Source organism: Cetorhinus maximus, chromosome 1 (genome assembly GCF_964194155.1).
Source record: "Cetorhinus maximus chromosome 1, sCetMax3.hap1.1, whole genome shotgun sequence".
NCBI lineage: Eukaryota > Metazoa > Chordata > Chondrichthyes > Lamniformes > Cetorhinidae > Cetorhinus > Cetorhinus maximus.
In genome coordinates, this window is record NC_135879.1 from 212,057,288 (window position 1) to 212,071,571 (window position 14,284).

The 14,284-nt window shown below is 40.2% G+C and overlaps 1 protein-coding gene across 5 annotated transcripts in view; it reads left to right on the forward strand.

Moving 5' to 3' along the window:
- The window catches only part of dym (dymeclin), a 531,615-nt gene that overhangs the window by 189,097 nt on the left and 328,234 nt on the right, over positions 1-14,284 (forward strand). For all 5 annotated transcript variants that reach the window (XM_078552754.1, XM_078552781.1, XM_078552773.1 and 2 more), the window contains exon 12: positions 11,760-11,873. In XM_078552754.1, coding sequence (XP_078408880.1) covers positions 11,760-11,873 — 114 coding nt within the window. The remainder of the gene's footprint in view (positions 1-11,759; positions 11,874-14,284) is intronic.

The following is a 14,284-nucleotide window of genomic DNA, read 5'->3' on the forward strand; positions in this document are numbered from 1 at the left end:
GGAACATAAAAGATATGAAAATGGAGCTGGGAAATATTTATAATTACTTAAAATCAACATTGTACTACATATTCAAACAATAACATGTAAGTTTTGTGATATCACAATTAGGACAAGTGACTATGATTTCAAACATTAATATGCAAGTATTATGGTGAGAGCCTTAACTCAGAGGCAAAGGAGAATCATCAGAAGCTTATTCAAAACCATTATTGGTTGGTCCGGAGCTACATGGCAAGTCATATACAAAGCCTTAAGAATAATTCCCAAAAACGTGTGCTTTAATAGTTCACTCATGCCTCTGCTTTCTTGAAAAGAATCGAGTGACAGAAAGATTTATGTTGTGGTGGCATTTATGATGTTATCTGCTTATGTCACCTCGCATGCTTTTCTGAATTAGGATTAGTAGGTCTATGCACCTCATTAAACAGCGTTATATTTAAGACTTGCATGTTTTAATAATCAATGTATATTGTTTACACTTTTTCAAGATGTGATGCCACCTGTGGTTTCTCCTGGAAATAATCACATATGCTGGAGTACAATTACATGCCAGCCTGAAGTCCTACAATACCTTACCCAAGAGACCATTGTTTATATGAGAGTCTAGATGGTGAATGTTGGCAACTTATTTCACATAAGGGAAAGAAGACAGTTAAACTTGATCCCATCCTTGCCTGATTTCTGCTGAAATACATTTTCCACCAGTTAGGAGCAAGTTCCATGAATATGGTATACAGTACAATAGTGTAATAATTAAATTACTGAATGGCTAATAATCCAGAATCTTGAGAGTTCAGACTCCACAATGGCAGTTTGAGAATTTGAATGCAATTCTTAAAAAAATAAAACTATCAGGAAAAGTGACAGTGAGGATATAAGATTGTCTGATTGGTTCACTGCTCCCTAGGGAAGGAAACCTTCTGTTTATCCAGTGTGTATTATACATGTGGCTCTAGTCTCACAGGTTGACTCTTAACTGCCCTCTGAAGTGACCCCACAAGCCATATAAATCATGACCAAAGTAAAGACATTTTTCAAAAACTCCAAAGTTAGGGACCGCAAGAAAACTGCAGTGTTCCCAGCACTCCTAGACTGCAAACATCTAACTCAGCACAGAGCAGAATATGATGGCATTGTGGAAAGATTAGAGAAGGTTAAGATTTGCAGTCTATATACAAGGTGGCCAAAGGAGGCAACACAACAAATTATATAAAGTTGATAATGTATAGTTAACGGAAACTCAGATTGTCATTTGGTAGTACAGAACTTCAAAATTGATGAAATTAAAGTCAAGGGCATAAATGAAAATACCGAAAAGAATTTTAAAGAAAATATCCGGAAGAAGTCCTTTATTTCAACTATGAATGTTTGGGTAACCTGGCAAGTAGACTTGAAAAACTCCATTTATGATGCAACTGGTACAGGTGGAAGCTTGCTCTGACTTTTCGCGATGGTTAAAGTCAATTGGTTGTCCCACAGTATCAACTTTAAAGAATAAAAAATAAATGCCAGGTTTTCAAATTGGCCAATCTCCATATAGCAGTTGTTTGCTCCAGACCAATTGTATCCAGCTTTTTAAATTTTAACCACCACCTGGGTTCTACAGATGGATGGAAGAAGATGTAGTGATCCAGCACAACTGACTCCACTGACCCAGGTCGCTGTTTTTTTATGTTAACTGATTTTTGAAGTTGGTATTTGAGTCCATCGTTCTGCAGAGGTCAGTTTAGAAGGGTTTTCCCTCACATATTCCTGTGAGCATGGAACCTTCCTGGACTAGGATTCAGTATGTCACTATGCTCTCTATTTTCTTAGCCATTGGGAAAACTATCTTAATTCATAGATTTTATTGTTGCTATTAGTTAATTTAAAAAAAACTTCTGGAACAGTTTTACAACAGTTTAAAAACTATAGGTGTGTCACATAGGTAGCAAGTTTTTAAGTTATTGGAGACGTTATGTTTGAGAAAGGGGAGAAAGTGGAAAGAAGAAAAGAAAAATCTGGTAGCAGGAGCACACAAGAGACTTGCCTAGTATATTTTATGAAGTCCTTACTCTAACAGGTCAATCCTGTTTGTGGATCTTGGGAGGAAGTAGAAGCAGGCTGTTTGTGCTTGGGGACTCTGAGGTTTGGAGGCCAGGGCGGTAATATTTCCATATGAGTTGAGGTCAGTGACAGACCTGGAGACATTGGCTTGATGTTCAGTGGTGAGATCATGGTCCCAGGGGAAGTCGGAGGGAGTGTTGGAGAGTTGACCTTTGACATCTGCAAGGTAGAGGTTGGTTAGCTAACCAACAACAGCATCACCCTTGTCAACAAGTTGGATCTAAGATAACAGAGGGCAACAAATTCTGTGGGAGACTGTCCAGAGCAAATGAGGGGAACAGAGAAATTTAGACAGCCAATGTCACGCTGGCAAGAGAGGGTAAGAGGTCAGGTAGAGGGAGAAAGCTGGGGATGGTGGAGTCATTTTTAGGCCAGTTTTAAGCTAATTCATCTAACTTTAAGTGAATTATGTCAACACAGCTAGAAACAGCTATCTTAAATTCGGCAAGTTATTTACAATAACAATAGGGTAATTATATTAGGTGGTTTCAACTTTCCCAACATTAATTGGGATAGACGTAGTGTTAAGGGCTTGGATGGAGTGGATTTCTTGAAATGTGTACAGGAGAACTTTTTAGGTCAATATGTAGAGGGTCCAACAAGGGACGGCGCAGTGCTGGACCTAATTCTGGGGAATGAAGCCAGACAGGTGGCTGAGGTTGTGGTGGGGGAGCATTTTAGTGATAACGACCATAACATGGTAGAATTTAAGCTTGTTTTGGACAAAGAAATAGACAAGTTGCAAAAAAAAATGTTTTGGATTGGGTGAGAACGGATTTTAATAAAATAAGGCAGGATCTGGCCAAGGTAGACTGGGAACAGCTACTTGTGGGGAAATCTACAGAGGAGCAGTGAGGGTTGGGGCTGGGGGGGGTGGGGGGGTGGGGGGCATTCAAAAAGGAAATGGGGAGGGTACAGGCTCTACATGTTCCCTCTAGGGTGATAGGAAAGAGTATCAAGCCCAGAGAACCATGGATGACCTGAGATATTCAGGATGCAATGAGAAGGAAAAGAGAGGCTTTTAGCAGGTACAAGGGGAGCAAATCAGCAGAGGCATTAGTGAAGTATAGAAAGTGCAGGGTGGAGCTTAAGAAAGCAATTCGGAGAGCAAAGAGGGGACATGAGAATGCTCTGGCTGGTAAAAGTAGGGAAAATCCCAAGATATTCTGTAAGTATATCAATGGGAAGAGGATAACCAGGGAAAGAGAAGGGCCCATAGACCAAGGGGGAAATCTATATGTGGAGCCAGAGGACATTGGTAGAGTGTTGAACGAATACTTCACATCCGTCTTCACCCAAGAGAATGAGGATGAAGGTATGGAACTCAGGGAGAGAGACTGCGAGGTTCTTGAGCAAATTGATATAGGGAGTGACAAAGTATTGGAGGTATTGGCAGGCTTAAAAGTGGACAAACCTCCAGGTCCAGATGATTTGTGTCCCAGACTGCTGAGGGAGGCAAAGGAGGAGATTGCAAATTTTTAATTCCTCTCTGGCCACGGGGGAGGTGCCAGAGAACTGGAGAACAGCTAATGTGGTTCCGCTATTTAAGAAGGGTTGTAGAGATAAGCCAGGGAACTACAGGCCAGTGAGTCTCACGTCAGGGTTAGGGAAACTATTGGAAAAAATTCTGAAGGAGAGAATCTATCTCCACTTGGAGAGGCAAGGTTTGATCAGGGATAGTCAACATGGCTTTGTCAGAGGGAGGCTATGCCTAACAAATTTGATTGAATTTTTTGAGGAGGTGGCCAGGTGTGTAGATGAGGGCAGTGTAGTTGATGTAGTTTATTTGGATTTCAGCAAAGCCTTTGACAAGGGCGACTTACAAAGAAGACAAATGCACATGCGATACAGGGTAATTTGATGAGGTGGTTTCAAAATTGGCTTAGTTGTAGGAGACAGAGGGTGATGACAGAAGGATGCTTCTGTGACTGGAAGCCAGTGTCCAGTGGCGTACCACAGGGCTCTGCGCTGGGTCCCCTATTATTCGTCATTTATATAAACGACATAGATGACTATGTGGGGGGTAGGATTAGTAGGTTTGCGGATGACACAAAGATTGACCGGGTGGCTAACAGTGAGGTTGAGTGTCTTGGGCTACAGGAAAATATAGATGGGATGGCAAATGGGCAGATAAGTGGCAGATGAAATTTAACCCTGAAATGTGTGAGGTGAAACACTTTGGAAGGAGTAATTTGACAAGGAAGAATTCAATGAATGGCATGACACTAGGAAGTTCTGAGGAACAAAGGGACCTTGGCATATGTGTCCATAGATCTCCGAAGGCGGAGGGGCATGTTAGTGGGGTGGTGAAAAAGGCATGTGGGACACTTGCCTTTATCAATCGAGGCATAGATTACAAAAGTAGGGAGGTCATGTTGGAGTTGTAAAGAACTTTGGTGAGGCCACAGCTGGAGTACTGTGTGCAGTTCTGGTCGCCACATATAGGAAGGATGTGATTGCACTGGAGGGGGTGCAGAGGAGATTCACCAGGATGTTGCCTGGGATGAAACATTTAAATTATGAAGAGAGGTTGGATAGACTTGGGTTGTTTTCGTTGGAGCAGAGAAGACTGAGGGGCGACCTGATTGAGGTGTACAAGATTATGAGGGGCCTGGACAGGGTGGATAGGGAGCAGCTGTTCCCCTTAGTTGAAGGGTCAGTCACGAGGGGACGTAAATTCAAGGTGAGGGGCAGGAGGTTTAGGGGGGATGTGAGGAAAAACTTTTTTACGTAGAGGGTGGTGACGGCCTGGAATGCGCTGCCTGGGAGGGTGGTGGAGGTGGGTTGCCTCACATCCTTTAAAAAGTACCTGGATGAGCACTTGGCACGTCATAACATTCTAGTCTATGGGCCAAGTGTTGGTAAATGGAATTAGGTAGGTAGGTCAGGTGTTTCTCATGTCTTGGTGCAGACTCGATGGACCGAAGGGCCTCTTCTGCACTGTGAGATTCTGTGAAGTGACCTAAACGACATCTTAGAATTGATTTTTGTATTTCTTATTGGTCAGCACAACCATATGTACTGTTAATATTTAATGTATTTAGTTGTAGAAACAATGTAAAGATATATTTTTGTTTTATTCATTCAGGGGATTTGGTCTTCGCTGGCTGGACCAGCATTTATTACCTATCCCTAGTTGCCTTTGAGAAGGTGGTGGTGAGCTGCCTGTAACCTATATGTGCCTATAACTGTGATAACATGTGAAAACTTGTGCCAGAAGAACCAGGTTAATTGAAAGTAATGTACCTTTGTGCCAAGCTGAAGAATTAACCCTAATCAGCACAGCTGACACTGAACATTCACACTTTTAAGTTTCAATGAAAATGAAACTCGCCGTGTCCCAGAGGACCATAGGCTGCCCTCTTATTAGAGGGAGACGACTAGTGGTGAGTTTAGCCTGAGGGTCACCATACCTCAGGCGAGGGGTGAGGTTGAGAAGGCGGTGTCTTCATGGATGACCTCAGCTGGTACAGTAATTGAATCTGCGCTGTGTTGGCATCACTCTGCATCACAAATCAGCCGTCCAGCTAACTGAGCTAACCAGCCCCCCAACACTTTAATTTTATAAGTATTATTTCACCTTTTTAAGTTCTACACTCAAGATAGAATAGTTTTATAAAAACTTATAAATTATTTATAGATTATTTTCATGTCATATTTGCTGCAGTAAGCTAACATGGCCAAAGAAGCCATTTTGTGTTCTGTACTTTATAATCACTCATGTATTAATTAATGTGTATGATTAATAACTAGCCAGAAACAGTTGAATTTAACCTAACCTTAACATTATACCTACTTGATTAATTACTAATTCAATTACAGCTTAACTGAGGTATGCAACTTAATCAATCAACTCAACCTCAATCAAAATCTGTAAGCTAATTTTAAAGTGTATTAATTAACCATTGTGAGTTCTGTCTGTGGGACAGCCTCAAATCAGATATTGTGTGCTACCTCAGCAGCGCTTTTGCCTTGACCAAAGTTGAAATGAGACTGGGCAATGAATAGGCAATTGTGCAAAGTCAGATCGGAAAGACACTATGAAAGACACATTGTTCCTTCGGATGGACAATGTACGCAGGTAATAACTAAAACAATCCAATAATTAATTTGACCAATTATGAAATTACACGGACATGGACTGAGGTAAGGTATTGATAATTTAGGGGTTAAAAGTGGAGTTTCTGAGTGACATATTTGCTGGCTGGTGTCATATCAGAAAGGATACCCGGATCCTCTGTCTGGCATCCCCTGGGGAGAGATGGTGAATTCAAAGGACTGATCACTCTAAGCTTCGTGGAAGTCTGCAGATTGTGTCGTTTGTAAGTTGGAAAGGATTGAGTTAGTTAAGTATTTAAACTTTATCTTCTGTACTACATTTCTTAATTAGAATCTATTCAGACTAGAATTTCTGTATCAGTAGTCTTATGTATTACTTTAATTATTCCATCTTAAGATAAACCTTCTAATTTCACCACTAAGTCAAAAGCTCAGAAAAAAAGCTCAACATTATGCCAAGCTCGAAATTAATTGAATTGGGGGCGTACGGGGATGGAGTTGTAGCCTTTGCTAAGGACAGATTGTTTAGGGTCAGAGAACAGAATGTATCGTGAATATACAGCCAGCGGTAAGATTAGAAGAAAGGATGGGTTCGGAGGGAAGTGAAGGGGAAGTAAGATCTGGAGGGGTGTTGTTACCTTTGACTTGTTAAAGCTTCACACTTGAAAAGAAGAAAAAAAGCTTTTTGTTAAAGCATTGGGTGAGACGAAGAACAAAATAATATTGTGGACCAGGACAGCTTTGAGGTAGTGAGTCGGTGCTGCCAAAGAAAGAGGTTGAGAATGTGTATGTGGCAGCAGACCATTGTGTGAATCTGAAGACATGGCGAGAACAGCATTTCAAGGTACGCTGAATGTCTAGGAGATACCTGTACTCGTGGGTGGATCTGAAAAATGAAGGGTGAAATTTCAATTGGAATATACATGGATTAAATCGGAGTCAGAGATAGTTGCTGATGAAGGAGATGATGCTGGAAGGGCAATTAGGGATGGGCAATAAATACTGGCCTTGCTATCAACGCTCACAGCTCATGAACGAATAAAATATTATTAGGCCACTACAACTGATATGTAACTCCATGCCAAGAAAATGTCACTTAAAATTCTCATTGCTATCAACTATTTAGTGACTTCTGGTGGTAAATCAGATTTGTGAATGCACATGTCAATATGGAAGAATTATGCATGGCTTTAGTGTGTCACAAAAATATAATTTTCATAATATCATTGTGGTTTATTTCAAAGTAGGGTTATGGGTGTGAGTGTAAATGGTTCTGACTGTGTGATTTAATTAAATTAGAGTCAGATAGGCTACATGCTTGAAGTTAGGGATAAAAGGCATTTGAAATGCTAGTGAGTAAACATGGATGAGGTCTTAGCATGTAGGGTGTGAAGGAAATTTGCATTTTTAGATAAGTGAAGGAGTTGTTTGTGTTTCAGAGGGATGGTAGGATGTTTACAACTAACAAGATAAATAGGGCAAGGTTATTATGTTTATTTTTCCCAAAAGGTACTGACAATATTGGCAACATGAAAGATTTTTATATTATGGGAAAAGTACATTTCCAAAGACATACTGAACCATAGAATTTATAGATTAAAGAGAGAGAAACGTATGTAAAGAGGGAAAGTGATGTTGGGTAGGGGGCATGTAAAATCTGAGAGGATGTTATTCAAGAAGGGAGGAAGGGATAAACCAGGGAACTACAGGCCAGTCAGTCTAACTTCAGTGGTGGGGAAACTATTGGAAGTATTTCTGAGGGACAGAATTAATCTACACTTGGAGAGGCAGGGATTAATTAAGGACAGTCATCATAGTTTTGTTAAGGGGAGGTCATGTCTGACTAATTTGATTGAATTTTTCGAAGAGATGACCGGGTGTGTAGATGAGGGCAATGCATTTGTCATATTCTACTTGGACTTCAGTAAGGCTATTGATAAGGTCCCACATAGGATACTGAAAACAAAGGTAAGAGCCCATGGGATCCAAGGCAATTTGGCAAATTGGATCCAGAATTGGCTGAATGGCAGGAAGCAGAGGGTGATGCTCGAGGGGTGTTCTTGTGATTGGATGCCTGTGTCCCGTGGGGTTCCACAGGGATCGATGTTGGGTCCCTTGCTGTTTGTGGTATATATAAAGGATTTAGACTTGAATGTAGGAGGGTTGATCAGTAAGTTTGCGGATGACACGAAAATTGGTGGGGTGGTAAATAGTTAGTAGGATAGCCTTAGATTACAGGAGGATATAGACAGGTTGGTCAGATGGGCTGATCAGTGGCAAATGGAATTTAATCCGGATAAGTGTGAGGTGATGCACTTGGGCAGGACAAACAAGGCACTTGAATACACGATGAATGGTAGGACCCTGGGAAGTAGCGAAGATCAGAGTGGGTGCATGTCCACTGGCCCCTTAAGTTAGCCGGACAGGTAGATAAGGTGGTTAAGAAGGCATATGGGATGCTTGCCTTTATTAGCCGAGGCATAGAATATAAGAGCAGGGAGGTTATGCTGGAACTGTATAAAACGCTGGTTAGGCCACAGCTAAGTATTGCATGCAGTTCTGGAATCCGCATTATAGGAAGGATGTGATTGCACTAGAGAGAGTGCAGAGGAGATTTGCCAGGATGTTGCCTGGGTGGAGAGTTTTAGTTATGAGGAGAGATTGGATAGACTGGGGTTATTTTCCTTGGAGCAGAGGAGATTGAGGTGTATAAAATTGAGGAGCATAGATAGGGTAGACATGAAGGAACTTTTCCCCTTGGTGGAGGGATCAACAATAACCAGGGGCCATAGATTTAAGGTAAAGGGCTGGAAGTTTAGTCGGGAGTGTGAGGAAGAATTTTTTCACCCAGAGGGTGGTGGGAATGTGGAACTCACTGCCTGAAAGGGTGGTAGAGGCAGAAACCCTCATAACATTCAAAAAGTATTTCGATATGCACTTGTGATGCCATGGCATACAAGGCTACGGGCCTAGTGCTGGAAAGTGGGATTGGAATAGTTAGGTACTTGTTTGACCGGCACAGACTGGATGGGCTGAAGGGCCTTTTTCTGTGCTGCAGACCTCTATGACCCTATTATGACCTTGTAAAACAGCCTTGAGGAAGCCTCCAGCCATGTTTGCAACAGTCTGCTGCGTCCAGTAACTAAAGTTGGCGAAAAGCCTTTGGAATTCCACTGTCAAGTGGGTGTTTTGGTAAATTTGTTGGCTCCCTATTTAAATTTAAAATCTATTTTGGACTGTTGTCTTAAAGGGTGTGTGTATGTGGGAGTCCGGTTCATTTGGAATTTTGGAATTTGTTATAATAAGTAACTGTAATCTTATGTATGTGCTTGAAATATTTTCTTTTGTTAATAATTTTTTAAATTTAGGTTTTAAAATCTCAATGTGTTGGTGGACTTATTATTTCTGAATTCAGTGCCTGAATCTTCTCATAATAAATACAAATTGCAAAACTGTTGTAATAGCGTGGCCAAGTTTCCCTTGTGGATTTGGTCCGCCTGGCACACATCACCTGCCACGTCATAACAAGTGCCTCCATTAATAGCCTGCTAAGGTACATCATGCAAATCCATTTGAAGATGGATTCTTGAGCAATGTCCTAGAGTGGTGCTGGTCTGTGGAGTTTTACCTTAGCATAAGTGTGTGCCTTCAAAAGAAAAAGGGAGAAAAAATATCAATAGGTGGAAACTACTACAAAATGGAGAATTAACCTTTTTGAACTGATTTAATCTAGCCATTTAAATGATTTAATGAAACCACTATAAATGATACATTTGTTTGGAACAAGTTGACCCAGTGTTATGGTAGTCTAAGCTCAGAAATCTAGATATCAGCAAGTTATGATTTCATCGGTTGGCTGAGAGCAGAATGTCACTTTGATGTTTACCTATTTGAGAGAATATTGGCTGGCCCTATCCAGATGCATATTTTCTAATAAAAGAATGCATTGGCATGTATACCATGCTCATCATCTGGTTGCCAGTTAAGACTGGGAAGATACCATTATATTGTGCACAGGCTAATATGTCCAAATTTAAAAATGATGGCAGAACAGAAATGAACTTATTTTCTTTTGGTACAATAATGGAATAGATTTTCAGGTGTAAATTTGAGGATTATCTGTACAACAATAACCTAATAAACAGCAGTCAATGTGGATTCAGAAGGGGAAGCTCCCACTTGACCCATCTCCTTTGATGAATGACAACTCAAATGATGGTGGGAAACGTATGACGCTGGGTGAACATAACCTTTTTTGTGGAATTTTATTGAAAGGCAGTTAATCTCAAAAGTTGTGGGGATTCACGATAAACCTTGGCTGAAGGGTAGAAAATGCTTACTAGTTAGAAGATTAATGGATTGGGATAAGTACTGAGTGAGGTCAGCAGCAACTCACCAAGGCTCCGTCGACAGCACCTTCCAAACCCGTGACCTCTACCACCTAGAAGAACAAGGGCAGCAGATACATGGGAACACCACCACCTGCAAGTTCCCCTCCAAGCTACACAGCATCCTGGCTTAGAATTATATCGCTGTTCTTTTACTGTTGCTGGAGCAAAATCCTGGAATTCGCTTTCTAACAGCACTGTAGGTTCAAGAAGGTGGTGATAGCGATGGGCAATAAATGCTGGCCTAGACAGCAACATCCACATCCTGTGATAGGATAAATGAAGGTGTCCCTGAACTTTGATGTTGAGGTCACTTTCTTTTTCTAATTTACATAAATGATCTGAATTCAGAAATTCAAGTCAAAGTGGTCACATTTTCAGATAATAGGAGAGGCAGTGGAATTTTAGGAGGCAGGTTAGAAACTAATGAGTTAGATATAATTGGATAGAAAAATAGCAAATAAAACTTAATGTTTAGACGTGTAAAGTACTCAACATGGAATATGTTGTACATTTTCCTGTCTAAGAATTGTGCTGAAATAGCTAAGGGTGAAAAAAAGAGAGATGTAGGAATTTTGGTAGACTTGATACTCAACATATATAACCATTGGAGCTGTATCAACAAAGCCAGTACAGTGTTGAACCATATCCTCTGCCCATACCATTTTCCATGCCTTAATGTTTTCAACAAACTTGGCAAGATTACATTAGATTTCAATATTCAGGTTAATAATGTAGATTAGAAACAGTATCAAACACCTACTCTTGTGGTCTCTACTCTACATCCTTTATATTCCCAGCTGTAGCACTGCACCTTTTATATTTATTTGAACTAGTAATTTATTGATGTGTGCCAAGATAATAAATTGCATGCTGCAGTTTTTTGTTTTGATTCATTGTGTTCATTGTTGGCATACCTGAGATGTCTCTGGGGTGAGGAGTGTGGGGGGGGGGCGGGTTTATACATTGATTTGAAAAAAAAAAATCAATTTAGAGAGAATGTTGTGGCCTTGATACTGTAGATAATGTTGAAAGATTGCATGCCATGATTAAAGTACCGGTGTGTTTTTAAAAAAAATAATTGTTCTTTTTGTTTTCTTTTGAAATTGTTGTTTAGACTGGCTAGCTGGCTTTGACTAGTTTTGCCTTTGCTGTATAGATTTTTAAAAATTGATTTTGTTTCCCACTCTTTCCCCTCCACAGATACTAAAGAATATTACTTGGTACGCTGAGCGTGTTCTGACTGAAATCTCGTTGGGAAGCCTTCTCATTCTTGTGGTGATACGAACTGTGCAGTACAACATGACCAGAACCAGGGTGAGGACTTTTAATTTGTGCTTTAAACCTCTGTTCCCACTCTTTTCCTCCAATCTATAGTGTGAGGAATAGAGATGGTTAAAGTCCTGTTGAACTAGTTATATTGGAGCTTTAATTTAACAAATAATGCAGATTAAAAAAAAATATTAAAATATAATCCTACTAATTAATTTAACTGCTGTTCCTTTGAATATCAGTATAGTAAAAGTGGAATTAATGTGTTTAAAACACACAATTAAAATTTGTTTCATTTTCTCACTAATTTTTTTCTCCTTCCCCCTCCTTTGGCTAAGTCAGTGTCTTGTGTTTAGGTATGATTTCACTGGTGAAGATAGTCTTCTGTTACCTCACACAAGTGGCTAATTCTTTGAATATAAACTATGTTTTAGAACACAGCAGTTGGTAAAGGCTGTTATTTAAAATTCCAGAGGGAAACTTTAAATAACTGTCATAACCTATATTTTCAAGTGGTATGTTTTGAGTTGCAACTCTAAATTCAGGAATAAGACCACCAGTTCTCAAGAGGTTTTTAGATCAAACTACATGAGACATTTATTAACTTACACAAGTTAAACATATACACATGGCTACAAATTACTACTATCATAACTTTAACAAATTCCCAAACTAATCTCTACTAAGGCAACAACAACCCATGGACTTTAAGCAGACACCAGGCAAAACATTTTCACCATACAAACTCAAAATGAGGTTCCTTTTGCTTTGGTTCCTTTGCAGACAGTTGTAGGCTTACAGACTTTGATGTTACATGCCTCTGCCCTGCAAACACTAAACTACCCTTCTGGTATACCCAGCCTTCCCCGTTGAATGCAAATTCTCATTGTATCATCAGACCCTTTGAACTCCACCTCTTCTAACAATAAAACCCCTTTCGTGGTACCAATTTTATTAGTAGTAAACATATTGCTTGGTATCTCCTAGCTAGGTGCAAGATTTCACCTCCTGTCTTTGAATGTTCTATTCAACAAAATGCAGATGTACCTCTACCTCTGTGTTTACATCTCAAAGCTACTATACTTCAAAGCACCCAGACTAGCTGGCTTTAATCCAATTAAAACACACACAGACGCACCCACTGAATAAACCTCTATTTGAAAAAAAATTTCCAGTAACATTATATATATAAATAGCTTCATGACAGTGTGTGTGTGCGCGTGTGTATGTGTATAATATGTATATATTATGTTTGTATATATCCACATGAACTTATTCTTTTATTCTTTTCATGGGATGTAGACGTCGCATTTGTTACCCCTCCCTAACTGCCCTTGAACTGAGTGGTTTGCTAGGCCATTCCAGAGGGCAGTTAAGAGTCAACCACATTGCTGTGGGTCTGGAATCACATCAGCCGGACTGGGTAAGGATGACACATTTCCTTCCCTATATAGAGCAATAGTGAACCAGATGGGTTTTAAAAAACAATCGATGATGGTCACCATTACTGAAACTAGCTTTCGGTTTACTAATTTAATTTAAATTCCGCCAGTTGCTTTGGTGGGATTTGAATCCATACCCCAGAGCATTAGCCTGGGCATCTGGATTATTAGTCCAGTGATATTACCACTACACCACTATCTCCCAAATCTAGCACAGTTTTATCATTTGACATGCACACACTCTGATAAGTAAGATGGCAATCAGAAATTTCTTTGACTGTTTGCCAGATGCTGGACGCTTACCCATCTACCAAAACAAAGTCTGTGCCTGCATTGGGTAGCATAGCAGAGGCGTGTGCACTCATGTCTGGAAGAAATAGCAGATCTGTATGTCGGTAACACAAAGGAGGCTTTAGACTGTTTGAAACCATTAAGCCTGTGGCACTGAAGTGCCCTTATCTAAGTTACCCTTTGTGATGGCAGAAATGCTGTGGAGAGTTATGTGGTTGTGTAGTAAATGCAGACTAGAGAAAATACTTAATTGGGGGAGAGTCAATTTCAGCGGGATGAGAATTGATCTGCCCCAGGAAAAATTGAATCAAAGATTGGCATGCAAAACTATAACGGAACAATGGGCTACCTTAAGAGGAGATGGTTAGGGTAGAGTCAAGATACATTGCCACGGCAGGGAAAGGTAGACCAACCAAAGCCAGAGCTCCCTGGATAACGAGAAAGATTGAAATTAAGATGAAACAGTAAAGGGCTGCATATAATGAATGTCAGGTTAATAGTACAAGTGAGAACCAGGCTAAATATGCATATTTCAGGGGGTAAGTGAGAAAGGAAATAAGAAAGGCAAAGAGCAAGTACGTGAAGAAACTGGTAGTTAATGTAAAGGAAATCAAAATTCTATAGGTATACAAGTAATAAAAGGGTAGCAAGGGAAGAGTTGAGCTGATTGGAGCCTAAGAAGAGGATCCATGCAAGGAAGTGGAGGCATAGCTGAGGTACTAA